The sequence below is a fragment of the Pongo abelii genome, chromosome 15, assembly GCF_028885655.2.
Source record: "Pongo abelii isolate AG06213 chromosome 15, NHGRI_mPonAbe1-v2.0_pri, whole genome shotgun sequence".
Lineage (NCBI taxonomy): Eukaryota > Metazoa > Chordata > Mammalia > Primates > Hominidae > Pongo > Pongo abelii.
The window spans coordinates 58599589-58625898 of record NC_072000.2 but is presented as its reverse complement, the minus strand read 5'-3'; the positions used below and the strand labels follow the sequence as shown (position 1 = coordinate 58625898).

General features: G+C 44.4%; 1 protein-coding gene across 4 annotated transcripts in view; it reads right to left on the bottom strand.

The window, feature by feature from the left end:
* The window catches only part of SAMD4A (sterile alpha motif domain containing 4A), a 224936-nt gene extending 216272 nt beyond the window's left edge, over positions 1-8664 (bottom strand). For all 4 annotated transcript variants that reach the window (XM_009249089.4, XM_063715851.1, XM_054530105.2 and 1 more), the window contains exons 1-2: positions 8457-8664; positions 6659-7277 (exon numbers count right to left, since the gene is read on the bottom strand). In XM_009249089.4, the coding sequence (XP_009247364.2) occupies positions 6659-6854 (196 nt within the window). In that variant the 5' untranslated portion in view covers positions 6855-7277; positions 8457-8664. The remainder of the gene's footprint in view (positions 1-6658; positions 7278-8456) is intronic.
* Positions 8665-26310: the final 17646 nt, after the last annotated feature.

The window sequence follows — 26310 nt, the reverse complement described above, 5'->3', positions numbered from 1 at the left end:
ACACTTTATCTTTTCCTCTAACTGTTTCAGATGTTATTGCTCAATGCTAGTTAGAGTCAAAGCATCCTACAAAAATATCCTACTAGGAGGAGCCAAGAGAACTATTACTAAGTCTTACAATGTTATGCATACTTAAGCGGGATGAAAATACTAGGTGACCAGATGTTCCATTTTCCTATCTTTAAATATACTGGAAATCATAGAGTGTTGGGATTGATTCTCCATTCACTAAGCAATCACTTATGACGGTGAATATCCCTCATGCTCCCCTCTCTCTACTCTATTCACACTCATCCTTCAAAGGCCCAGGAAGCCTGCCCCTTCCATGGCACATGCACAGAGTTCCCTGCATGTGTGGTTTTCTTGATGAAACTGGCATTTGAGGTACTACAACAGCAAGAATCTTATAAGCCCTAAAAGCACTTACTTCATGTGACACAGTCAAGATTACTTCTTCCATTCAGCTTCTCAGACTGCCCAATCCACCCTGTTCTCTCCTTTCACTCAATTTCAGTTTTGTTCTCTAATCAGAACCACAGCACTTAGCAACTGTGTATGATCGAATTATTACATATTTTCCTATGTTTGTTTCAGCTCTGCAACTCGAGTGTAAGCTACTTGAGAGGAGTAATGTGTATTTCAGCTTTTGACAGGGCCCTGGGCTCTCTGCTGGGGTATTTGGTAAATTTATATGTGCCAAGGAACTCAGTCCCACTTTCTTACCAGATACACTTTGTCAGGTACCATTATAATGGCACTGTATTATCTACTGTGTAAAAGAAACCACTGAATCATTTGATTGCTTTTTCCTAGTAAACTAAGACAAGAAAGCTGTTTTAAAATGTTGATATGTGGAATGGGAACAAAATACTAGAATGAGCTTCCGGGTTCCAGGGAATCCCATGTTCCTACATAAAAGCAGGCAGGTCCTCTGAATTCCAAGCTGGCTGTTGGGACGTAGGCAGCAGAGCAAGGCCCAAGCCTTGACTCTCGGCTCCCGTTCTAAAAGTTCTGCTTTCTTTGGGAAAATCCTGCCTCAGGCAGCTTCAATGGAAGCAAAAATAGCTCAGAAGAGATGTCTGCTTCTGCATCTTAATCTATGTGAATTGGATGAGCTCAGTGAGGCCTTGGAAGGAATGATCAGGAGAGATGAAAAGGAAGGAACATACTAAAATTTCAAAGTAGTGATTGTATATTTTAAAAAGGAAAAGAAAAGATTTCTATGAGCACCATACCTTTCCTAGCAAATGAGTTACACAAAGCACTTCACCCACAGATGAAAACCTCCAAATTTCTCCTTGGGTCAAGGAGAAGCAATATTTTCCCTCTTCTCTGGTGTTGTCAATTTTCTTTAGAATTAGACTTCTGTAGGACTGTCTGGGAAGTTTTCAGTTACTTTCAGCCCTTCAACCCTCATCTTGTGTCCTCGTTTGTTTATTTAAACAAAAACAAGCCAATTTGACTGTTGTGAAGTTTCTCTGCCTTTTACTTGCTTTGATGGGGCCTGTTTATAGCATATACTCAATTGTTGAAAGCCGTGAGCGCCCAGACAATACAACCAAATCCAAATTATTCACAACAAAGAGTACAAATATGTATGACCTGCTACAACTTACAAGCAGCAGTAACCTGCAGGGTCATCCCAGACCGACCCAAAGAAAATTACAAAACCCTAAGTAAAAAGTGCTTCACATATAAAGCCCCTATATATTTCATTCAGCAAAACGATTTCTTCTTTTCACATTCACCAACTGAAGGAAAAAGTGTTGATAAGTTATTTGGGAAAACTGGGTCAGGGCTGCATATTTTTAGGAGACAGAGTGAAAAAACAAAGCTAAAACATAGAAGGTGGGTCCCAGTAGACTTATATCTTTTTAGGGTTCCAAGTCATCCTCAATCTCTTCTTCATAATCCTTTAAATGAGAAGATTTCTGATCATTTAGAAAAATATTATTTATATCAATTCTATATTAATTAAAGGCAAATTTAAACCTGAGGGATAGAATAGATCCTTGCTGGATCATTAACAAGTAACTTCCGGACAATAACAAGGTTTTATAATCATCATTTCTCAGATAAGAAAACTGAGGCTTAGAAATTATTTAACTAGCCCGGGCTGATTTAAAAATCTATACTCTAAAAATCTTCTACAACTTATGCCCTCCTATGACTATAAATAAATGGCCACCTGGAGAATACTTTTTTCTCCATTTCCATCCTTCCTTCTCCTGCATATGCCAATGCAGACAGCAACCAAGCTGCCCCCAGAAGATAATGCCACCATGTGGCCAAAATGGAAACTGTCTGAACTAAACTGGCTCTTCCACTCATGCCTCTCAGAGGATCATGCATGTAGGCCCATACACTAAAGGGGATAACACTATCTTCTGCATGGGAGATACCTTCTTGAGCCCTCTTTACAATCCTTTTTATATTAATATATTGAACCAACTCCTATTCGCCCCTCAGGACTCAGCTCAAATGTATCTCCTCCTCAGGGAAGTCTTCCCTGATTCACCAGGCAATAAGTGGCTAGGTTCACAATGCTCCCAGTAGGCCTCTCCTCATACTTTTTATCCCCATATCTATGCTTCAGCACCTATGATATTATATTAGTCATTTACCCCACACTAAGAGTATCTATCTGTACTAGGCACTGGACTAGAGTTAAGTTACCTTTACATTTCCATTGCATAACACTGGGTCAGGAAAATAGCAGGCAGTCAGAAAATGTTTGTGGAATGAATAAATGAATGAAAAAATGACAAACAAGATCTTATCCATATCATCAGGAAAACCTCTTCTGCTGCTTTCTTTTTATTCCATTTGTAACCTTAAAAAGTAACGCAGGGTGGAGGATGGCATACTTGTACTACGGAAACCAAAACCATAAAAATCATGGAACCAACATACCTACCCTCTAATGACAGCAAGTTTACACAAATATGGGGTGAGGGTGACAGCCCCTCATCCCATTCTAAATGTGTTACCTCCAATACACTATGGATTATCAATTTTTTTTAAAAAGTTAGAATTGTGTCTAGAATAAGAGTATACATTCTGAGAGAGAGTCTTCAATCTCCACAATTATTTTTTGTCTCAAACATCACCATTTTGGATACTCTTTTCTCTTGTATTTAACTATAAGTATTTAATTTATTGTCATTTACTTACCACAAACATACACAAATAGTGTATATTTTGTGGGTTACGTTTTTGTGGATTAACTTATAAATCTCTATGAAAAATATATTTCAAGTCCAAGTGACAAAAGCCATAAATAAACAATGCCACAAAATCTATTTTTCTTTTAAAAACTTCAGGTAAAGTCAGTGGGTTGCATTTTTGCTACTTGTAGGTATCAAATGACCTGCTAGTCCCGGAATTGAGACTGGCCAGAAGTCTCAATGTTCAACTGGGGCAGTAGCTGAAGAGACTTATCTAAGGTTATAAGGATCCTGGGAACAAGACTGTACTAGAGAACTGATCATGACCATATCTGTTAAAAGAAAAACACATACAAATAAATCCATAGAGATTGATTCAATCATTTTCTTGGAATCTCCAATGACCATGAGCCTGAGGCAAAGGATGAACCAGTGAATCACTAGATTCTCAGTAAATTTAAGAGAATGAAAGCACCAAATTACATCCCACAAATCTCAAATAAATCATGTTTAATGCGCAGGATATCTCACTATTTAAAATCAATCCTGCATAAAACAAGAGATACATTCATACTATTACTAGTAATTTTTCCTTTATTATACTGAGATTGAGTCCCAGATATGAATTTGTTTCCCATTTACCAAGTATTAAAATCTCTAAACACTAGACGAAATGTGAGGGTTTTTTAAATTGATGATTACAAAATAAAGTGATACAAGATGACTTCAGTACAGGAAATCTCGGCAATCCAATGAATGAGTCATTCTGCACAGCCTAGTTTTCTGAATTGGTAAGAGCCTTACACATCAAAACAGCTCAGAGGTTAATTATTCTGGGTGTAAATATTTCCAAAGTATATTGAACATTTCCTTCTCTTTTTAAAGAGTGTATCTAAAAATGTATTATTTCCGTAGTTCACCGTTAACAACAGTAAATAGCAATTATTTGTTTATGTTATTATAGAGTGGGGCCTGCAAGGTCAATTGAGGGTTCCCACCCTAATATTCCCGAGCCTTCAAAGTTTCTGCCCCAATTCTTGTCTAAAGTTACAGTTTCTCTGTCTCTTCCCTAGTTGTCAGGCTGTCAGGGGTCACTTTTTACTACTGATTACAGCAGTCCCTCACCCCATTCTAAATGTGTTACCCCCAATACACTACGGATTATTTGTCAAATTTTTTAAATGTTAGGATTGTGTCTAGAGTAAGAGCAAGTACATTCTGAGAGAGGGCCTGAAATACTCTCTTGGACTTTCATGCTATCTACTCTGGTTGCGAAGTGGACTTTTGGCCCCCTTCCTGGTTCTTGGCTAGTTTCCGGATATGCAGAGAGCCACACTACAGACTCAGGTATGCTATGACAACTCCTGATGCTCTTTATGATCCCCACACTCCAAAAGTAAACCAAATCATCACATGACCTCCTAAGAAATTTCTGTCCTGGCCACACAACAAAACAAGTGTAAAGATTTCCATGCAGGCAAAATGTCTACGTGAAGGATTAATCCAGAAACTGGAGACTAGTTCCTATCTTACATAATGGTTCTGTATTTTGTATATCTACATCATTTAGCAGCATGAACAGGTGGGTATCTTCTACAAATAAGTATGGCCAAACATTTCTTAAGGGAAAAAAATTGCCAAGTGACTTCAAAAAATTCACAGTTCAATTTTTTTAATTATGAGATTTTTAAAATTGGGCCACCTTATTTTAACATTTAACTGTTTTACTTACTAACCTGGTGGCTGCTCTATTGGGAAAAGTCATTTCCATTACTCAAAGGGAAAAAGTGCTGCTTCAACATTTGAATAACCTAAAGATGAGTTTTAACAGTCCCTACCAGCACTGAAATCAAGCATTCAACCTAAATAACTCTGCGTAAATCCTCTGCAATCTATAAAATGCAAAAGTTTATATAACCCTGTTTGTCAAACCTGAGAAAGTAAAGCCGAGCAGGTAAACCAGGCTTCCCGCTGAAATTAAGGAAGGAAGCAAAGAGGGTGGATCATCAGTTACCCTAGTTATGCTTCCACACCCCAGTGAAGGAGGCTGGCCCTCCAGCTATTTATAAACGTGGAGCTCAACCAAAGGGGGCCCTGTCATCGCCACCCCAGTGAGTCCTGGTGTGAGCTGGGAGGCTCGGGCTCAATGGAATCTCCTTCAATGTGGCCCTCCATACTTGGCCATGCAGGATCTTTCGGGTGCAGTCCTGTCTGGTCAGGAAAAGAACTGTGAAGATTTCCAGCGGTCACTTCCACCCTATGATTCTATATATGGAAGCATCCCATTCTAGTGTTTTCACCATCATGCACACCATACTAGGGAGGAGGAATGAGTAGGCCGGCTCGCTTCTTGCTGTTCTGAAGGCACACTCACTTTAGTGTCTCCCAGGCCCCACTGCCCTGGACTAGACCTTGTCATCAAATGGCAGCCCAGACCTCTGCTGAGCTTTGCAGGCTCGCAGCTCCAACATGGAACAGCTGGAAGAGGACCCTGCATTCTTTTCTCTGCATAAACACTGGGGGCTCTGTTCACCCTCCTGCAGCAGCATGAACTAAAGAATTTCCCCCTATCCAAAATCACAACCATCAGACTTTCCCCCCATCCCCCAGCCTCCTCCTACCCTCCAGGATATAATTTCAGTCTGTCACCACCCACGCTAGCAAATAGGAAACTGCTGGACCTTTTGACTATATTCACTTTCCATACTAGTTGAGGTGTCTGTAAATACTAGCAGGGTAATATGAAACGATTCTGTTCTATTCAGTAAAGTTTCCTAACGAAAAGCATTAAGTAACCCACTTCATGCCTGTCCTTTCTCCAAGACCCTTTCTACAAGATCCGTATCAATATGGATAATGTCACGAGCGGTAAGCTTAACCGCATAATACATATATATACTGCAAATGTCATTTTACTAGTCTGTAGCGTCACCTGCATATTATTCTGAAGACGGAGCTCTAAAACCAGAATATCTGTGGGGAAAAATGAATAATAAAATTGGATTTTCATGTACTCCTCACACAGCCTTATCCAAGCTTGGCTTCTGAAGGGCAGTCCCGGGCGTCTATCATGTGTTGCTGAAATCCAGCGAGCCACGTTGCCCAAAAGAAGAAGGAGAAAGGAAAAAACACACACACCCAGAAAATCCAGACTCTACGTGACCTGACTTACTTATTTCCCAGGAAACTGCATGAGAGAAAAATCAATCATTCATGCTACCGTAGCTACCACACGGAAGGGGCTGACGGAGTTCACAGTAGGCAAAATCCCAAAGCGGCCGGCGGAGGTAAGTAGGTGGGGGGCGGTCGGGGTAGGGGGGAACCGGAGGGGGTGGATTCCGAGGGCCTCGGGGCCGCGCCGTCCAGGTCCCGGCGCGGGTGGCTGAGACTGGCTTCGGCCTGGCCCGAGGCAGGGAAGCGGAGGGAGGGAGGGAGGGGTGGAGGGGTGGGGGAGTGGACAGGCGGGACGGCGGCGGCGGCCGCACACTTACCAGGGCTGTTGGCCTCGCGTTCGAGGACGTGCAGCTCGGCGCAGTCGGCCAGCGAGTGCTCCAGGCAGAGCTGGAGGAAGCGGGCCTGGGTCTGGCTCACGCGCTTGAGCAGCGACAGCAGCGCAACAGTCTGCTCGCACTCGTTCCAGCCCTTAAACCAGCCCGCCAGCACCCCGACCTGGTCGCGAAACATCATGGTTAGGGGGCCGCCCTCGGTCTACAGAGCCCCCTGGGCGCCCCAACCCGCCCCACCCGCCCCAAAGTTTGGCGGAGCCGCAGCCCCGCGGCCGGAGACGCGTTCCCGTTCCAAGGTGGCTCTGGTGCCTGGACGCTGCAGGTACTGCCTGGGCTCCTGCCTCTCTTGTCTGGTTTCAGTTACGTTCCGGTGGTTCTGGCTGATTTCCCCAGAGACGATGACAGACAGTAGCACGGAAATGTTTCTTTAAAAAAAAAATAACGACTTTTTAAAAATCCCCCACAAGGCACACAACTGAATGAAGAATGCTTTCTCCCCCCTTCTTGCAGCTTCGGGATGGTGATTTCCGGCGTCCTGGGGTCTCCTCCCCGCTGGGCCGCAACTCGGACCCTTCACGCCCGCATTCCTGAGCGGCGATCACCACTGGAAGGAGAGAAAGAGCTGCAGTGAGACCTCGGCTAGCGGAGGAGCGCGCCCTGGGGGACGAGGGCATCAGAGGGTGCTGGGGCCGGGGGAGGGGGCGTCCCGCGGAAGATTGGGTTCCCCGAAATCCAGCCGCCCCCTCCGCACCCGATGCGGGAGATGGGCTATTCCCCACCGGGTAACAGCGAGAAGCCTGCTTCCCAGGTGCGGGAGGAGACCCCGCGGCTTCCTGTTGCTGCCGCTGCCAACGGCTGGTGCTCCCCTCACGCCCCGCCTGGGGTGGCCTCGGGCGCCGTGCCTAAGAACGCCAGCACCAGCAACAGATCTTCCCCGCGCAGAAAACTTGCAATGCGGCTGCGAAGGGGCGCGGGGGTGGGGGTGGGAGCTAATGCAAAGCAGAGGCGGAGGCAGCGGCAGCCCGAGTTCCTTCCTCCTCCTCTTACTCCTCCTCCTCCTCCTCCCAGAGAAGCAGCCGAGCGGCAGCAGCTCCATCTACAGCAACAGCCAGCATCTCCACCGCCAGGCGCCCCTCTGGATTTAGGCCGTGAGCAGCCGCGGCAGCAGCTCGAGACAAAAATAAACTCTCCCCACCCAAAGCTCCGCGCCCAGCGGGCGGCGGCGCAACCCAGAGCCCCGGCTCCCCCGCGCCGCGCCGCGCCGCGCCAGCCCACCCGGGAGGTCTCCCTGGGCCTGCTCCGGCCGGAGCGGTCACTGTGCGCGCGCGTGTGCGTGTGTGTGCGCGCGTGTGTAGCAGGCATCCTGCCGCCGCCGCCTACGGGCGGGTCTGTCCGGCCCGGAGCCTCGCCCGCGCGTCGCAGGCCGAGGGCGGCACAGCCCTGGGCACACGCCCCGCACGGGGACGGCGGGGTCCGCAGCGCTGCTCCCTTTGGCCGGCGGGGCAGCCCCGCGGGGAATCCGGATCGGCGCCGCAGGCACACGCCCCCCAACGACAGCAAAGAAAGTTCGGCTGCGGGGGTTCCCCCAGTCCCATCCCGGTTCTGGTAGCCGCCGCCGGCGGGGAGGAAAGCCCAGCGACTCAGCCTTCAAGGAGCCGCTAGCTTCCAACAACACGCTGCTTCCGGCTCCCAGAACTTCTCGGGCGGAGGGGGAAGCCCCCGGGGAGGGGACCCCAGTGACCCGCGGGTCCCCCGCCGAGGGCCGTAGGAAGGGAGCGCTCACCTCGGTGCGGCTCATCCCGGCGGCTCGGGGGCCCTTGCGCGGGTCCGGGGCCGCGGCGGCCCTCAGCGGGGTTGGTGGCGCCCGGAGCGCCGGCCGCGGGCCATGCCGTCGGGGCGGGCGGCGCGGGGAGAGTGCGGCGCTTCGAGTCGGGGCCGCTGCAGCCGCCGCTGCTGCTGCCTCCAGTGTCGGCTCGCGGAGGACTGAGCCGCCCGAGCCGGAGCTCCCCACATGCTACTGATTAACATACACCATTACATCATGGGCTTGGCAGGGAGCGCCCGAGCGGGGGGAGAGGAACCCGGGCGGCGGCGACGGCACGCGGGGGGAGCCGGGGGGAAGGAACCCCGGACCCGGCGCAGGGCGGGGGGACGGATTCCTAAGTGGGGACCAGAAAAAGGGGAGGGGAGCGGAGTGGGAGGAGCTGGTGGCGCAGAGGGGTCGGGTAGAAGGAACCTCCGAGAGGAACGAAGAAGTTCGGGGAAGAGGACGGGTGCGGGTGAATTTCTTCCTGCGGCCGCCTGCGTGTTCTGGAGGGGCCGGGACACTCAAGCCACTGGAGCCCCGGCAGAAAGGGACCCGAGGGCGCTCGGGCGGGGGCGGTGCTGCCACCCGCTGCTTGTCCTTGGGAATGTGGTTCGTCCGCTTGGCTGACCCTCGGCCCTTCTGGGGGCCCGGGGTGGCCGAGCTGTGTGGCCCGCGGGCGGTGAGACCCGAGGTCACTGCCGCACTTGCTGGGATGGGTTCTGGGGATCGTGGAGGCAAAGGGCTCACGAGGCTGAGAGGCAGTGCGCAGGGTTGGACGTGCCCAGGCGCTAGGCTCCGTGCCGCCCTAGTCCAAGGGCCTGGCCCGGGTCGGGTGCCGGATGCCCTTTGCTCTGGCGCAGGCTCCTAGAGGCCGGCCCGGCGCCTGGCTGAGTCCCGCTCTTCCCCGGGGAGGCGGCCGAACTCCTGAGACCGGTCGGGGGAGCTGTGCCTAGCGCGCGGACTGCGGCTTCTGGCCTGGAGCGGAGGCGAGCGCCGCCCTGGGCGACAAAGAGGCGGGGCGAGGCCACCTGTCGGCGCTCAGGCGTCACCAGGCCTCGCAACCTTCACCTGGATCTGGAGAGTGCGCAGGGCCGCGGCCACACGGGGGCTTCAGGTCCTTGCCGCACAAGAGGCGAGGAGGGCGCAGCGCAGAGGCTGAGTGGCGCAGGGTGGGCTGCGAAAGTGCCTCTGCTAGTCTTGAAAGTAAAGGTTTGGTTAAAAATACCCTAAACCGTAAAAACCTCTGTGCCTCCTGATATGGGTTGAATATTCGCAAGGAGGACTGGATGACTAAATCTGGGCTATCTCCGTGATTTCAGAGGAAACACTGCTCCCTCCAGCAACTTGAGGCTTTGTTTATACGGGAGTAATTCTGAGAAGGCAGTGAAACGCGTGTTTCAGACCCAGCCTTTCTTACTCCTGCTAATCCACTGTTTTGAAGAGAAAGTATCTGAGATATTATTCTACTAATTAACACTTTTGTTTTCCAACTCCAGCATATGTCCCTGGAATTTCAATGCTTTCTTCCCTTCCTCCTCAAATTTAGTTTCTGCAGCGTATAGTTCGTTTCAGACACGTGATAGCACCTAACCATCTGTTAGGGTTTTTGAAAGGTCTTGTCGAGGTCGAGCTGCAAAAATGTGGATTTTTTTTAAAAGTTAATTATTAACCAGACAGGTAAGGTATCCGCTTAATTTAATGAGTATTTTGCCCTATTTAGAAAACAGGAAACCTGGAGTCAGTGTTTTATTTCTGTTTTGTTACTGTAGAGGCAGAAAGGCATGATAGATTTTCTCCAAGAGATTACTATCAATTAGCTAATTCTTAATAATAACATATCAGGAAATAGGGAAGATTAGAGAGTATGGTCTACTTCGGTATATACCTTGCTATAAATTGTAGGCAAAGCAGATGTTGTTCTAGGGCTTTTGGAAGCTCCCAAGAGTGAATTTTTTTTAAAAGAAAGTGAAAAAACAAGAAATTTCATTAACATGTATTTTCACCTCCAGCTTACTAAAGGTATAGTAAAACTAAAAACAAAACAAACCAAAAAAAGAAAAAAAAACAAAACAAAAAAACAAAAAACAAAAAAACAAAACTTAGGCTGGTGAATGAAAATACTGCCATCTACTGGAAGAGTGTAGTTCTTACACCAGCCTTTGACCTAGGAAAAGACATTGATTTATCTAATTTTTGAATTCTTACTGTTCAGGACACTCTAAGACATATAAAGTTGAGCATGACATGAGCTGTCAGTACTCTTGTATTTGTGTGTTAACAATTCCTTTCCTCTGGGCAAAGGAAAGGGAGTATAAATAAAACCCAGGGATGTGGCCTCACTCTTCCCCAGAGTGAAGTCATCACTCTAAAGGAAAAAAAAATACATTCATTAAATATAAGGTATTGTATTAAGTGTGGATTTTTCCTATGTCAACCTGGACCCAGTATTATTGATAAATAAGAAGTGCCTAACACTTACTATATATTCACATCACTTGAAAAATGAATGAAATTATCCTTTCATTAGAAGAGATATTACTATGTCTATGTTCACTGTATTCCCAGTTATTCATTTGAAAAATACTTATTGTGCCACCTTGTGCCACGCACTGGGTTAGGCAATAAGTACCCTGAGTATTCTGAATACCAAGTACAGGCACTGAATACACAATGGGGTACTAACCAAGAGATACTCTATATGAATAAAACACAGATCAGATTATCATGAATTAACATTCCCAACATTATTTTGCTTTTCTCCTCCTTGGAATCTGGGAAGGGAAGAAATTGTTTTCTGAGTGAATAATACTTTTGATCAAATAATTAAAATGTTCAGATGTTCCAAAGATTACTAATTCTAGATAAATCATTGACATATTTATAAATCACTGTTTAAGAGGATGTCTGGGTATTATTTGCATAAATAAGAAATCCCAAAGATTTCATATTTATTTTAAATTTATATTTCTTCTAGAATAATCTAAAACAAAAGAAATGCATTAGATATAAAAACATTAGAGCTGTAAGCTTTAATTATTTGCTTCATAAATGAGCAAAAGTATTAAAATCTCTACATAAAGGTAAATGACAATGGATAATTGCCATTCATTTAATCATTTGATAAATATATATTGAATACTTGTTCTGGGCCAAGTCCTCAAGATAAAATGTTAAGACATTTGGTATTTTTTATCTAACACAAAAGCCCAGATAGCAAACATATATATTATTATATTATATAGCAAGAAAATATATAAATAAAATTTCATATATTCGTTACACATTTTAAATGCATATATATGCCATAGGAAAATGTGTGAAAAGATTTACACCAAAATGGTAACTAATGGCGATCTTCTCTGCATGGTAGGATTTCTGAGTATTGTTGTCTTGTTTCTCCATATTTTCTAACTTTTCTACTGTGAGTAAGAAAACTAAAACCAAAACACTATGTGAGTTCAGGCCTACTGTCTAAAACTTAATTTTAAAAGAAACTAAAGAAACTCTACTATAAAATTTAGGTCTATAACTCCCAAGAATTCTTTGAGCCTGTATCACTTCCTACCTAGGTCTTGTCCTAGACTCAGTAGTGGGTCTCCCTTCCTCACTTCTGATCTCTCCACTCTCTAGCTCAGACATTTTCTGTGGTTTCTGAATAGACACTGAATACATTCCAGACTATTTGGGCTGGCATACAAAGACTCCAGGATTCTTTATAAATCCACTATCTGCCCTTCTGCACATCTCTTCTACATGTCATTCACTGATTCATTCACAGAAAGTATTTGTTGAGTATAAATCACTGTGCTAGGCAATTAGAAGAGACAAAGATAGAAGAACCATGCTCTCTTCAACCTCCAGTGGGTAGCATAAAGTATGTTCTTGGCATGTGCGTGCACACACCCACACTTCACAAAAACGTACAATGTGAAGTAGGTCTGAGGGGAGGCAACACACAGTGTTGAGAGAGATAAGAAGAGGCAGCAATTCTGCTAGAAAATTAAGGAAGACACTGTGGCTCTGTTGCCTTTTGAGCTGCTGTTCATTGGATAAATAGTTTCAACACAGGCAAAATTTTAAACATTTAGGACACCCTATGGGGACCAGGATATCCAGATACTGTTTGCATCAAGAAAGCATCCTGAGGACTCCATGTTTGTGTATTTTAAGTTCATATTTCTTCTAGCAGTTATAAGTAAAACAAGGGAAGGAAATGCAGGTCTTCCCAGACTTTGCTGTATGCTAGTGGAAAGTGATCCTCCAGTAACCGCATCTACTAAATGAGCTATTACGTATCCTTTTTCAGATTACCTGAGAATGCAATTTTTAGGATTCTACCCCACTGAAGTAAAAGCACCATTGCTATAAGATAAAGTATACTAAAATATAAGTATAAATACAAAAATGTTAATTTTAGCAATTTGTAATGGCAAAATGCTAGAATATTTGCAGGGCAATGAGCAAATAAAGTATTAAACCGCCATATTGTGAACTTTATGCCCTTTTTAAAATATATATATTTGTTAGAGACAGGGTTCACTGTGTTGCTCAGGCTGGTCTCAAAACTCCTGGGCTCAAGCGATCCTCCCAAAGTGCTGAGATTATAAGCGTGACCTCACCCAGCCTTATGCACTTATTTTTTAAAATAAGTTATACTTCACCTGTAATCCCAGCACTTTGGGAGGTCAAAGTGGGTGGATCATGAGGTCAGGAGTTTGAGACCAGCCTGGCCAACATGGTGAAACCCTGTCTCTACTAAAAATACAAAAATTAGCCGGGCGTGGTGGCGAGCGCCTGTAATCCCAGCTACTAGGGAGGCTGAGGCAGGAGAATCGCTTGAACCCGGGAGGCAGAGGTTGCAGTGAGCCAAGATTGCGAGATTGCGTCACTGCACTTCAGCCTGGGCAACAGAGCAAGACTCCATGTCAAAAAAAAAAAAAAAGTTATACTTGAGTAAAATGCATCAAAATATAATAGATTGATGGATAGATAGAGAAATAGATAACGTGATAAAAAACAAATACAGCAAAATGTTAATTGTAGTATATACGTGGTGAGGATATAGGTGCTCACCATTTAATTCTTCCAAATTTTCTGTATGTTTGAAAATGTTAATAATAAATGATTGGAGATAAAAAGGAGTGATTCGAGTTTACATGTATTGGTCTAGAAAGATACGTTTTAAAAGTGTCTTTAGTATAATTGTATTTTTGTGGTTTAAGAAGGCTGGCTCTAGAGCAAGAGTCCTGAGTCTTCAAGTCTAGTGCTCCATCATTTACCAGCCCTGTGACCTTTCTCATGCCACTCCCACTCTATGGTTTAGTGTTACTGGTAACAAACCTGCCTCGTTGTTATTATGAGGAGTAAATAAATAATACACTAGATTTCTTAAAACAGTACCAGGCATGTAGCAAGTATTCAATAAATACTATTGTTAGCTGTGATTGAGAGGAAAAAAGAGGGCATGTGGGGTGGGAAGGAGCAAACCTGTCTCTCTCTCTCTCTCTCTGTGTATATATATATATATAAACTTTGTATATATGTTATATATATATATACATACACACATACACACACATATATATTTGTATGGAATGGGAGGAGGACACACAAACACACACACACAGCATTATGTTTTTTTGTTTGTTTTAAAGTGTAATGCAACCCCATAAGGAAACAATCAGACAAATCCAGAAAGAGAGACATTCTCTAAGATAACTGGCCTGGAAAAAAATGGCAGGACTGCTCCAGATTAAAAGAGACATAGGGCACAGGACAGTCATAAGCAATGTATGACCCTTCATCCATTGAGGTTTGAAAAAATAGCTATAAAAGACATTTGGGGGACAATTGGGGAAATATTGAACATAAGCTGGAAATTAGCTGATATTAGGGAATTATTATTAGTTTTATTAGGTGTGACCATGGTATTGTGGTTATGAAGCAGAGTACCTTTTCATTTCATTTTTAAAAAGATGATCATGCTGAGGTGTCTGGGTAAGTGGTCAAGATGTTTGCAACTTACTTAGAAATAATTCAGCAAAAAACACATACATAAACACATAGATAAATGTGGCAAATGTTGCATCAGGTGGTGAGTATAATAGGTCTACATTGAACTATTATTTTTTTGTTTTGGTTTGGTTTTTTGAGACAGAGTCTCACTCTGTCACCCAGGCTAGAGTGCAATGGTGCAATCTCGGCTCACTGCAGCTTCCACCTCCTGGGTTCAAGCGATTCTCCTGCCTCAGCTTCCCAAGTAGCTGGGATTACAGGTGCCTGCCACCATGCCTGGCTCATTTTTGTATTTTTAGTAGAGACAGGGTTTCGCCATGTTGGCCAGGCTGGTCTCGAACTCCTGACCTCCAGTGATCATCCCACCTCAGCCTCCCAAAGTGCTGGGATTACAGGCATGAGCCACCACACCTGCCCTGAACTATTATGTTTAATTTTCTGTGTGTTTGAGATTTTTCTTAATAGAAAGTTAAAAAACAGAGTTAAGTAGAAAGTTTTAAAACAGACGCAGAGGGTTGTGAACAACATTTGCAAACACAAGGAGATGTGCAAGTTCTTAGTAAATACTGTCAGTGCTTTGGCATTAAGAACAAAGACATGAATTGTAGCAACATCAGAGTTTAATTCAGTGTTTCTCAAAGGGGTTCACGAACCTTGAGCATCACAATCACCTGGGCTCTTATTAAAAATGCAGATCCCTGCTGGGCATGGTGGCTCACACCTGCAATCCCAGCACTTTGGGAGGTGGAGGAGGGAGGATTGCTTGAGCTCAGGAGTTCAAGACCAGCCTGGGCAACAGTGAGCTCTCATCTCTATTAAAATTCAAAAAAATTTAGCTGGGCATGGTGGTGCATGCCTGTAGTCCCAGCTACTTTGGGGGCTGAGGCAGAAGAATGGCTTGAGCCTGGGAAGTCAAGGCTGCAGTGAACCCTGAACATACCACTGCATTCCAGCCTGGGTGACAGAGCGAGACTCTGACTCAAAAAAAAAAAAAAGCAGATCCCTGAGTTCCTCTGCAGTTACAGTGAATGGGTATTTCTAAAGGTTCCGGGTGAGTCTCAATTACAGTGTTTACCAAACCTCCTTGTTACAAGATGCACCTTGAGCATTCACTAAACATACAGATTCCCAGGCCCCTGGCTTGGTAATTTTGATTCACTTGGGCTGGGGCTGAGCATCTGCATATGCAGCAAATGTTCTAGGCAATTGTATGATTCAGCAAGTTTAGAAAACACTGTTTAAAAACTGAATGCAGGCCGAGTGCGGTGGCTCACGCCTGTAATCCCAACACTTTGGGAGGCCAAAGTGGGCAGATCACTTGAGGCCAGGAGTCCAAGACCAGCCTGGCCAACATAGCAAAACCTTGTCTCCACTAAAAATACAAAAATTAGCTGGGCATGGTGGCACATGCCTGTAATCCCAGCTACTTGGGAGGCTTAGGTGCCCCGCATGAACCCGCGGGGCAGAGGTTGCAGTGAGCCGAGATCGCACCATCGCACTCCAGCCTGGGCGACAGAGCCAGACTCTGCCTCAAAAAATAAAATAATTAAATAAATAAATGAAATTTAAAAATGAAAACTGAATGCAGAGTTTCCTAAACACACTTGATGAGAATCACCTGGGCTGCTCATGGAAGTCACCCATATTTGCGGACCTCACAAAATCCTTCTAAACAGAATCTTCTGGGAGTGGGCATGGAAGTCTGTATTTTTATCAAGAGACCCTGGTGATTCTTGACATCAGACAACTTGGGAAACATCAGAGCACAATTATGCAAAGCCGTCTGAAAGAATGGCCCAGAGAAGCAACAGGGGCAGCTACAAACAGATGGAGTGAAAAGGGAATGCCCATGCAGTGTCCACACAAGCCCTCTCTAGATGAAAGACAGCATCCCAGTCATCTCGGTGCCACTCGGGCCCATCTTTTTTTTGTTTTGTTTTTTGAGATGGAGTCTCGCTTTGTCGCCCAGCCTAGAGTGCGGTGGCGTGATCTCAGCTCACTACAACCTCTGCCTCTTGGGTTCAAGCAATTCTCTGCCTCAGCCTCCAGAGTAGCTGGGATTACAGGCGCCAGCCACCAAGTTGGGCCCATCTTTAAGGCATCCTAGTCCCCATATTCCAATCCCAAAAGTCTGATTAGAAGATGTCATCCCATATGGAGTACTTACAGGAAGAAAATGTGCTGGCAGGCGTGTGCAAGATTTGGGTGCCCTCAGTAGTAGAATTCTCACTGTAAATTAATTCTCTGTCATGTCGGATGCATGCAACAATCTCATAAGCTTGCTGAATGTATGTCAGCTCCTGAAAGATGGCCTAATTGGCCTGATCCTTTTTTTCCCCCCCTGCACAAAGGAGGACCCTGGCGAATTTGCTAAGGTAAATGTGTCCCTTTGGAGATTTCTGGGAAAATACCCAGACATCCCTTTCTTTCCAAGCAATTTCACACTCTACTATGCTTTGGACTTCTACAGCATATTTAGACGAAGAGAAGTGTCTGTCAGCAAAGTCAGGTTTTTGGAGCAGTAGAGTGGGTTCTCAGCTGGGCACTCTAGAAACACGCCTTGCCTCCCTAGCCGGCTACAGGGCCCCCGGCCCCCACCCTGGCCTGCATTCAGTTCCTCAGGCACATCCAGCTCATTCCTTTCTCCAGGCTTTCCACTGATATTCCTGGAGAATTGTGTCTCACCTACTCCTCACCCAGAGCCTCAAAAAGCTGACTCCCTCAGGTTTTAGCTCAAATGCCACCTGCTTAGAGAAGACTTTTTAGACCACACTGTCTAAAGTGGTGGCCCCTTCCTTATGGGAGCACTTACCACAAACAGAAATGATGTTGCTTATTCATTCACTTATCTCTTTATTATCTTTCTCCCCTTACCAGATTTTACGCCCTTATTACAAGCACCTTATTTATTCCTAGGATCCTCAATATGTTCATAGGACCTGTCATGTAGTAGTACACAGTATATACTTGTGAATTGAATGAATGAGCCTCAGGGCTGGAAAATATCTTAGAAGAGCCCAGGTCTATCCCCATCCTATAATTAAATGCCCTCGAACAGTTTTGAGACCCAGTCCATGGACTGGTACCCAGCTCATGAGGGTGTTTTTAGCTAAACTGCAGCAAAACAAGACTAGTAAGAACAATGCTTTTTCATTGTTCTAAATCTATTCAACTTAAAGGACTTTATGCTGAGATTATGCTCTTCCTGTTTTGGGAGGTATTAAAGTATCTTCTGTTGCATTGTGGTGATAATAAGTTGTATTTAACTGTTTAATGTCCTTACTTGGAAAAATAAAAATAAAACCTTGGTGACTTTAACTGGTCTTCTGGTCTTTCTGACTTGTGACATTCAGAATACTGAAAGCCACTGGTCTCACATCCATCTGTGTGACTATTTAGATGATGCTGAAGCCACCGTTCTCACCTCCTCTGTGTGACTATTTAGATGATACTGAAGTGGCCATTGCCTCCCCGGTTGCCTTTGATTATTAAAGCATGCTTTTTTTTTTTTTTTTTGAGAAGACAGAGTCTTGCTGTCACTCAGGTTGGGATGCAGTGGTGCAATCACAGCTCACTGTTGCCTCAACCTCCCAGGCTCAGTGCTATCTTCCCACCTCAGCTGCCATAGTAGCTGGAACCACAGGCACATACACCACCATGCCTGTCTAAATTTTTTTGTTTTTTTTTGTAGAGAAGGGTTTTGCCATGTTGTCCAGCTGGTCTCAAACTGCTGAGCTCAAGCGATCCACCCACCTTGGCTTCCCAAAGTGCTAGGATTATGGGCATGAGCCACTGTGCCCAGCCTATGCTTTCTTTAAATTTTTGTTCTCTCTGTGACATGGAGGTGCACTGCTCAGCTCTCCTCCCAGAGTACCTGCCACTGGGTGGTAGCCAGCTCCAGCTGCTGCCCTTTGGGTTAACCATAGTTTTCATGTCAAGGACATGCCTCCTTTGGGCTGCCTCTAGCCAGTGACAGAGCACAGCATGGGTACTAGGGCTGGGCCATCCCTGACCAACGTGAGATTCCTCCAAGAGCATCAAAGGAGGGACACCCCATCCACTTAGCAGAGACTTTCTCAGAATGGTGCTGTAGTGCTACCCAATCGTTCTCCCCCTCTCTCCTTTTACATGTACCATACCTGTGTCCTTGTCTGATGGCCCTCCCAACCTGTTTTTGCTCTGTCTTGTTCAACGTATTTCCCCCAATAAATGGCTTGCATGTCTATCTCTTCTTGGCATCTGCTAGTTTGAGAACCTTCCTGAACTAACTTATCCCTTGGCTTACAGTGACTCTAGGAACTAGACAAGGTATTTCAAATGTGATCTGACCAGCCGTGCAACTATGGACAGTTACTTAATCTATTTCACCATCTGTAAGATGGGGATATTACTACTCACCTATAGGGTTGCTGGGATACTTGAAGGGAAGAACATGTGAAGTGCCTAACAGTGCCTGGTGCTCTTTAAATGGTAAAGGCCTGTCCCCCGCTGGCTGCCATTATGAGAAAACCACACTGTTTAAAGGCTGTTCTGAGCTACAAAGTGCATTTTATATGTTCAAATAAAAAGTGACCAAAAGTGTAGATTTTATTTTTAATTGCATATTTTAAAGGATCTGGAGGAGTCTTAGGGTTACCAGGTGTGATATCAGACAGTCTAAAGTAAAATTAATTTTAATGCAAAGTCTGCCTTCCAAAGAGCAGATGACTAGGCAGTAATCTGGGAGGAATGGGATTCAGGGGAACAAGAAACATGGCCAGCAGGCAGGGAGACCATTTCTTTCTTAGAAGGAGACCAGCACAGGTGATTCTCTGGATTCGATTCAGGACAGGTACAGAACCGTTGACAAGTGAGAGTTTGCAAGTGAGCACAGGTTATTCGGATCTGGATGTGGAGAAGGAATTGACTAGTAAAAGGTTGGACTTGGGTGACTGAACAGAAGTGCCCAGAATTAAGGAAATAAGAAGACCAATTGGAAGCAGGCCCAGGTGGCATCTGCATCAGCTAGATCTCTGCCTCTATATTTGCCGCTAAGATCTAGCGTGCTTCCCGAAAAGTGGGCCCAGCTGTGGGAAAGTAGTGTCTATATTAAAAATATTAAATAATTGGTGGGTCGCAGTGTCTCACGCCTGTAATCCCAGCACTTTGGGAGGCCGAGGCGGGTGGATCACGAGGTCAGGAGATGGAGACCATCCTGGCTAACACGGTGAAACCCCGTCTCTACTAAAAATACAAGAAAAATTAGCTGGGCGTGGTGGTGGGCACCTGTTGTCCCAGCTGCTAGGGAGGCTGAGGCAGGAGAATGGCGTGAACCTGGGAGGCGGAGCTTGCAGTGAGCTGAGATCACGCCACAGCACTCCAGCCCGGGCAACAAAGTGAAACCCTGTCTAAAAAATAAATAAATAAATACATACATACATACATACATACATACATACATAATTGTAATGCCTGCCCTCTTAAGCTTGTTAAGAGGTTTGAAAATAACTGACACATTACTTGGGACATAGTAGGTACTTAATAAGCATTAATTTTCCTTTTTGTTCAACACAAATTTGAGTGTGTTGATTTGGCTAATGTGCAGTGTGGCTCTGCCTCACACAGAGAGATGCTTTATTCACTCTTCGAAGACATGGTCTCTCAAAGCCATGTCATAAGGCCTATGAGAGGATTGCCAGGGCTCGAATCAGGATTCGAGGGGATGAAGAGAGAGAGGGGAGGAAGGAACTGCAGAACTGGTGACAGATGGCATGTGGGAAGGCTAAATCAGGAGTCAGGTCTGCTAAGATAGCAACAGTGAAAGGCAAGCTGGGAAGGCCTAGGAGCTGTGGCTTAGGGAGACTAAACTTGAGTTCAGATCTCATCATAAGGAGCTCAGAAATATCTTGGCGTTGGCAGGGGCACACATTCAAACAGAAAGTCAGCATTCTGTTAGCCCGGGGCAGAGTAGTAATTGCCTGCACGAATTTTCTGATTCTCTAGCACCTTTTTACACTAGTGGGGTCATGGCCTGATAATCCAAACCCAAATCACAGCTGCTGGCCGGCACAGGAGAAGCCAGGCCAGAGTGAGCCTCAGGTGAAACTTTGGGACCCTTGGAGAATCTGTTTTCATTTTTCACTAAAGTTCTTACTATTTTGAGGATAGTTTTCAAATTGTCTTCAGTCTCTCAATTTAGAGAATTTTTCCAGAAAAAAAGACTCCTTGAACCCGATTTTAAGTAAATAGAATGCCAGTACCCAAAGGCCATGAACAATTGTGATTTTTTTTTTTTTTTAGATGGAGTTTCACTCTTTTTGCCCAGACTGGAGTGCAATGGCACGATCTCAGCTCACTGCACCCTCCACCTCCCAGATTCAAGTGATTCTCCTGCCTCAGCCTCCCGTGTAGCTGGGATTACAGATGTGTGCCCCCAGGCCCAGCTAATTTTGTATTTTTAGTAGAGACGGGGTTTCACTGTGTTGGTCAGTCTGGTCTTGAACTCCTGACCTCAGGTGATCCATCTGCCTTGGCCTCCCAAAGTGCTGGGATTACAAGCATGAGCTACCCTGCCCAGCCCCGAGCAATTGTGATTCTTATTCTTTAGGAGTCACATTGGAATGTGAATTGGAGAAGCATGCTGAATCCATGAAGAAAAATACATGTTTCATTGTGCTCAAATACACATAACATGAAAGTTACCCTTTTTGCCATTCTTAAATATACATTCCAGTGGCATTAAGTATATTCACAGTGTTGTACAATCATCACTGCAATTCACTTCCAGAACTTTTTCATCATCCCAAACTGAAACTGTATATCTGTTAAGCAGTAACTCCCCATTCTCCCTCCTCCCAGCCCCTGACAACCATCATTCTACTTTCTGTCTCTATTAATTTGAATGCTCTAGGTACCTCATGTAAGTGAAATATAATACTTGTTATTTTGTGACTGGCTTCTTATTTCACTTCTCATAAAGTCTTCAAGGTTCATCTATCTTGTAACATGTATCAGTACCTCATTTCTTTTTCTCGTTTTTTGAGACAAGGTCTTGCTCTGTCACCCAGACCGGAGTGCAGTGGTACAATCATGGTTCACTGAAGCCTCGACCTCCCTGGCTCATGCAATCCTCCCACCTCAGTCTCCCAAGTAACTGGGACTACAGGTGCATACTACTACACTCAGCTAATTTTTTTATTTTTATTTTTTGTAGAGACGGGGTCTCACTGTGTTGCCCAGGCTGTCTCAAACTCCTGGCCTCAAGAAATCCTCCCACTTTAGCCTCCCAAAGTTCTGGGATGACAGGTGTAAGCCACTGTGCCAGGCCATCTTTTTTTTTTTTTTTTCTCCTTTTTTAAAGAGATGGATTCTCACTGTGTTGACCAGGCTGGAATCAACTCCCGGACTCAAGTAATTCTCCCACCTCAGCATCCTAAGTAGCTGGGATTACAGGTGTGAGCCACCACACCTGGCTCCTTTTGTTGTTGTTACTGTTGTTGTCTCTAGCACTTGGCCCAGTGAGTGGCACATAGAAGACACTCAATAAACTCAATTAAGTAAATGAAGACATGTTCACCTCCATGCAGTAATAAGCAGTGTCTGGCTGCAGGGAGTACTTCAGTCCTTTTTAAAGCAGAGTAATATTCCATGAAGAAAACTTTTGAGGCAGCTTTCTCTGGAATGGAGTCAGATGACAGGGGTTAACTAACTTTTTGGACTTACTTTAGTCAGGGACCCTGTATTTTTGACTGATTTTTAAATCAAAATTTAAATAATCAAAATAACTCAAACCAATTAACTGACACAGTTATTCAAATACAATGTAAACATAAAATCAACCACAATTTCAAACAGAAATGCAGATGGGTTCTCACTTTTTAAAAATAAGCAAATGTGTGAAGTATTAATTATAGGGTGTTTTTTACAGTAGAAAGTCTTATAAAGTATCATAGATAAATTTTCAAGTAAATACATTCAGAAAGTTAAATATAAGCATTGCAAAACCACTCCTATTTAGAGGATTTATACAGGTCAGGATTACAAAAGTGGGACTTCAGATCTTGTGCAGAGATAACCTGCTCCCAGGCTGACATGAGAGAAACAAAATAAAAGTTGCTTATACTGGAAGTCATCAAATACCTATTCTTACCTTGGTTATTGATCCCAGAATTGCTTATATCTTTTTCAACTGAAGGTGAAATGGAAATGTATCCACAGGTTGAAATAGTTCAAATGCAAACAAGTACCAATCTGAGATCATGTTTTTATAACCTAAACAAAGACCAGAATCCCCTTCCCCGAGATTTTTTTAAAAGCAACTTCTGTATGATGAGAGCATCCCACAATAGCTGGCACCATCAGGTTTCTCCTAACCAGGCACTACTGTTGCAAGGGACACATGAGATTTGATATTGTTTAACTCCCCATTTCCACATCCTTGGGATGTTCCCAGTCAGGACATTTATAAGAAACTGACTGAATGCAAATTTAAATTTTATTCCAGGATTTCTCGGAGCCTTTCTTATGCTAATGTTTGTCGTGACTCTTCCGAAGAGTACACTGTGTGACCGTTCTTAAGCTGACTTGAGTACAGAATCTACATTTCACAGGTCTTCTTGCAGTACTGTTGTCACTTGGGATATATTTTGGGAAATGCTGAGTCTGATAATAGGTTATAGCAAAGCAATAAAAATGATGAAAGAATTTGGAAATTGTACCTACAGTTTGATGTTTAAAAACCATGTATTTTTCAGGCAATGTAGGAAAGTGACTAGTTTTTAGAGCACAAGCTTCAGGCAAAACAAAACTGGATTCAAATCCCAACTCTGCCACTTTGTAGCTTTGTAATATGAGCTAATTATTTAACCTTATTTGGTTTCAATTTTCTGTCTACTTTAGGAAATTGTGCCAGAATTATAGGAGATAATATCTAATTATAGCGATTGAAATCCAGCCAGGAGACAAAAAACACACCAATTATTTTATCAGAGATTAACACAAAGAGTTGTTAACTGAAAAATCAAAAGGAAAACACTAAGGTATAACGCTAGTAGCAATTGCAGGAAACGGCTACCATCCACAGAGCTAGGGAAACAGAGTGAAGTTGGAATTACAAAAATGTAGAAGTTTGGAGGAGCCCGACAGATCTGAAACACTGAAACCTCTGAGAAGGGGGTGCTGCTGGGCCTGGGGCTGGGTCCTGGGTGGGGGTGAGGAGGCAGGTTTGGAAAATGTTGGAAAAACTGCAACCTGGATTCAACTGCTGCTCCTGGAATCAACCACTACTGTCAAGGTACAGAAGTGAGGCTGGGGTGATGCTCACAGGAATGAGAAGCAAACAGGAAGCTCATGGGAAACAAACAGGAAAGAGCAAATCCCTTCTTCCTCCTATCTATCTTCCAGTCTCCCTCCATTGCTGTGATTTGCAAAGCCTCATGGGGGCAGCTGGGAAAGCATACATGTGGTTTGCAGAGGCCTAGTCCCAGCATCACTAAGCAAAGTATAGAAGGGTGGGTTTGGGGCTGACAGGTGGGTTTGGAGCCGCACTACTGGCACAAATACAAAGAGCTCAGAGCAGAGAAAACATATGATGGCTGTTCCCCCTCCTCCTCCTAATCTGACTCGTTAACTCAGTCTTATGCCTGGTACATATCTGCAGAATTCTAGAGGACCTAGCTGTGATAAACACAGAAGAAATTAAATGCCTGGAGGTTCAACTAGTTAAATAAACAAAGTAGGCTTAACATTGCATCTCACATTTAAAATGTCTGAAACTGAACACTTGATTCCTCCAAATACGTTTCTTCCTCAGTCTTTTAAAAGTGCAACTCAGAAAAGGTCACTTCCCAGCTTCAACTCTGATGTCTTCCTACTGCATAGAAGACAATGTCGACTCCCACCCACAGCCAGTAAGGCCTGTACTCTCTCCAACTCCATCCGTGTTGCTCCTCTTTGTTTATTCAGTTCCAGTCACACAGGCCTCTTTTCTGTTCCTCTAACACCTCAAGTTCTTTTCCACTTTGGGCCACTGTACTTCATGTTCCTTCCACCCAAAATGCTACAGACAGGCTCTCGACAAAGCTGGGTTTCTGTTAACCCTGAGGGCTGAGCTCAACTGAAGGCTTTCCGGAGATACCTTCCCTGACACTGTCCTATCTACAACTACTCCCTAACTTGTCTGTTTCCTTCATGGTACCTTCATGATATTTTTTGCTTTTTGTTTATTGTTAGTCTCCCCTCACCCTTACCCATCCATGTGAGTTGCTCGAGGGCCAGGACCTCTAGTATCTTGTTCATCCTCTCTCTAGCACCAAGGACAGCAGCTCATTCAAAGTAGACCTCCTAAGTATTTTCTGAATGAACTAATGAGTGCTTGAATGAATGAATGGTGTTCTCAGGAGAGAGGCACAAACATGACTAAGACAGTCTTGCCTCCAGGGAGCAACACTCCAACAGAAAAAGTGTACATGTGCTCCAAGATTCACCGACTGTTATTATTCACCTTACCCAAGTCAGAAGCATAAGAATTATCCTAAGCCACTCCTCTCCATTATCAAAAATCAAGTCCTTCGGCCCTTACTGTTCCTCAACTGTATTACTATAGTGGCATCTTAATCCTAATTTTCCTACCTCTAGTATCCCCCAATTCAAACGCTAAATTATCCTCCAAATTTGTATATTTATTTCTAAGTATTCCCCCAATTCAAACACTAAACTATCCTCCAAATTTGTACATTTATTGATAAGTGATTGACATGTCCTAATGCTAATCGAATATTAGTAAAATTTAATTTTCTACGTAGCTAAAAATAAATATGAGTTCTAATACTTTTCCCACACATCACTTTGTAGACTGTTACACTTCAAACCACTTCCCATACTGATATTTTAAAAATACAAATCTGATCATATTGCTATATTTAAAATTACTGCAGTGATTCCTCAATACTTTTAAGATACATTCATTCATTTCACAAGTATTTGTTAAACGGTAAACTCTGTACAAAGCAATGGGAATACATGGAGAAACAAGTCAGCTCCTGTCCTAAGTAGTTTCTAGTCTACTGAGAGACAGAGAGAAGTAAACAAGCAAATAACACACAATGTGGTAAATGCTAAGATGGGCTTAAGCCTGTTATGTTGGCCAGGCACAGTGGCTCACGCCTATAATCCCAGCACTTAGGGAGGCCAAGGCAGGAGGATCACTTGAGGCCGGGAGTCTAAGACCATCCTGGGCAGCACAGCGAGACTCTCTCTCTACTGAAAAAAAAAAAAAAATTAAAATAGCCAGGTGGCCGGGCGTGGTAGCTCACATCTGTAATCCCAGAACTTTGGGAGGCCAAGGCATGTGGATCACCTGAGGTCAGGAGTTCAAGACCAACCTGGCCAACATGGTGAAACCCCATCTCTACTAAAAATACAAAAATTAGCCGGGCATGGTAGTACGTGCCTGTAATTCCAGCTACTCGGGAGGCCGAGGCAGGAAAATCGCTTGAACCCGGGAGGTGGAGCTTGCAGTGAACCAAGATTGCGCCATTGCACTCCAGCCTAGGCAACAAAGTGAGACTCTGTCACAAAAAAAAAAAAAAAAAAAAAGCCAAGCATGGTAGCACATGCATGTAGTCCTAGCTACTCAAGAGGCTGAGGCCGAATGATCACTTGAGCCCAGGAATTCGAGGCTGCAGTGAACCATGACCACGACACTGCACTCCAGCCTCAGTGACAGAGCAAGACCTTGTCTCTAAAAAAAGAAAAAAAACAAATAAAAACCATGGTATGTTATGGGACATGGAAATGGTGCAGGCTAGCTGGAGTGGGGAGTGTGAAAGGGGAAAAC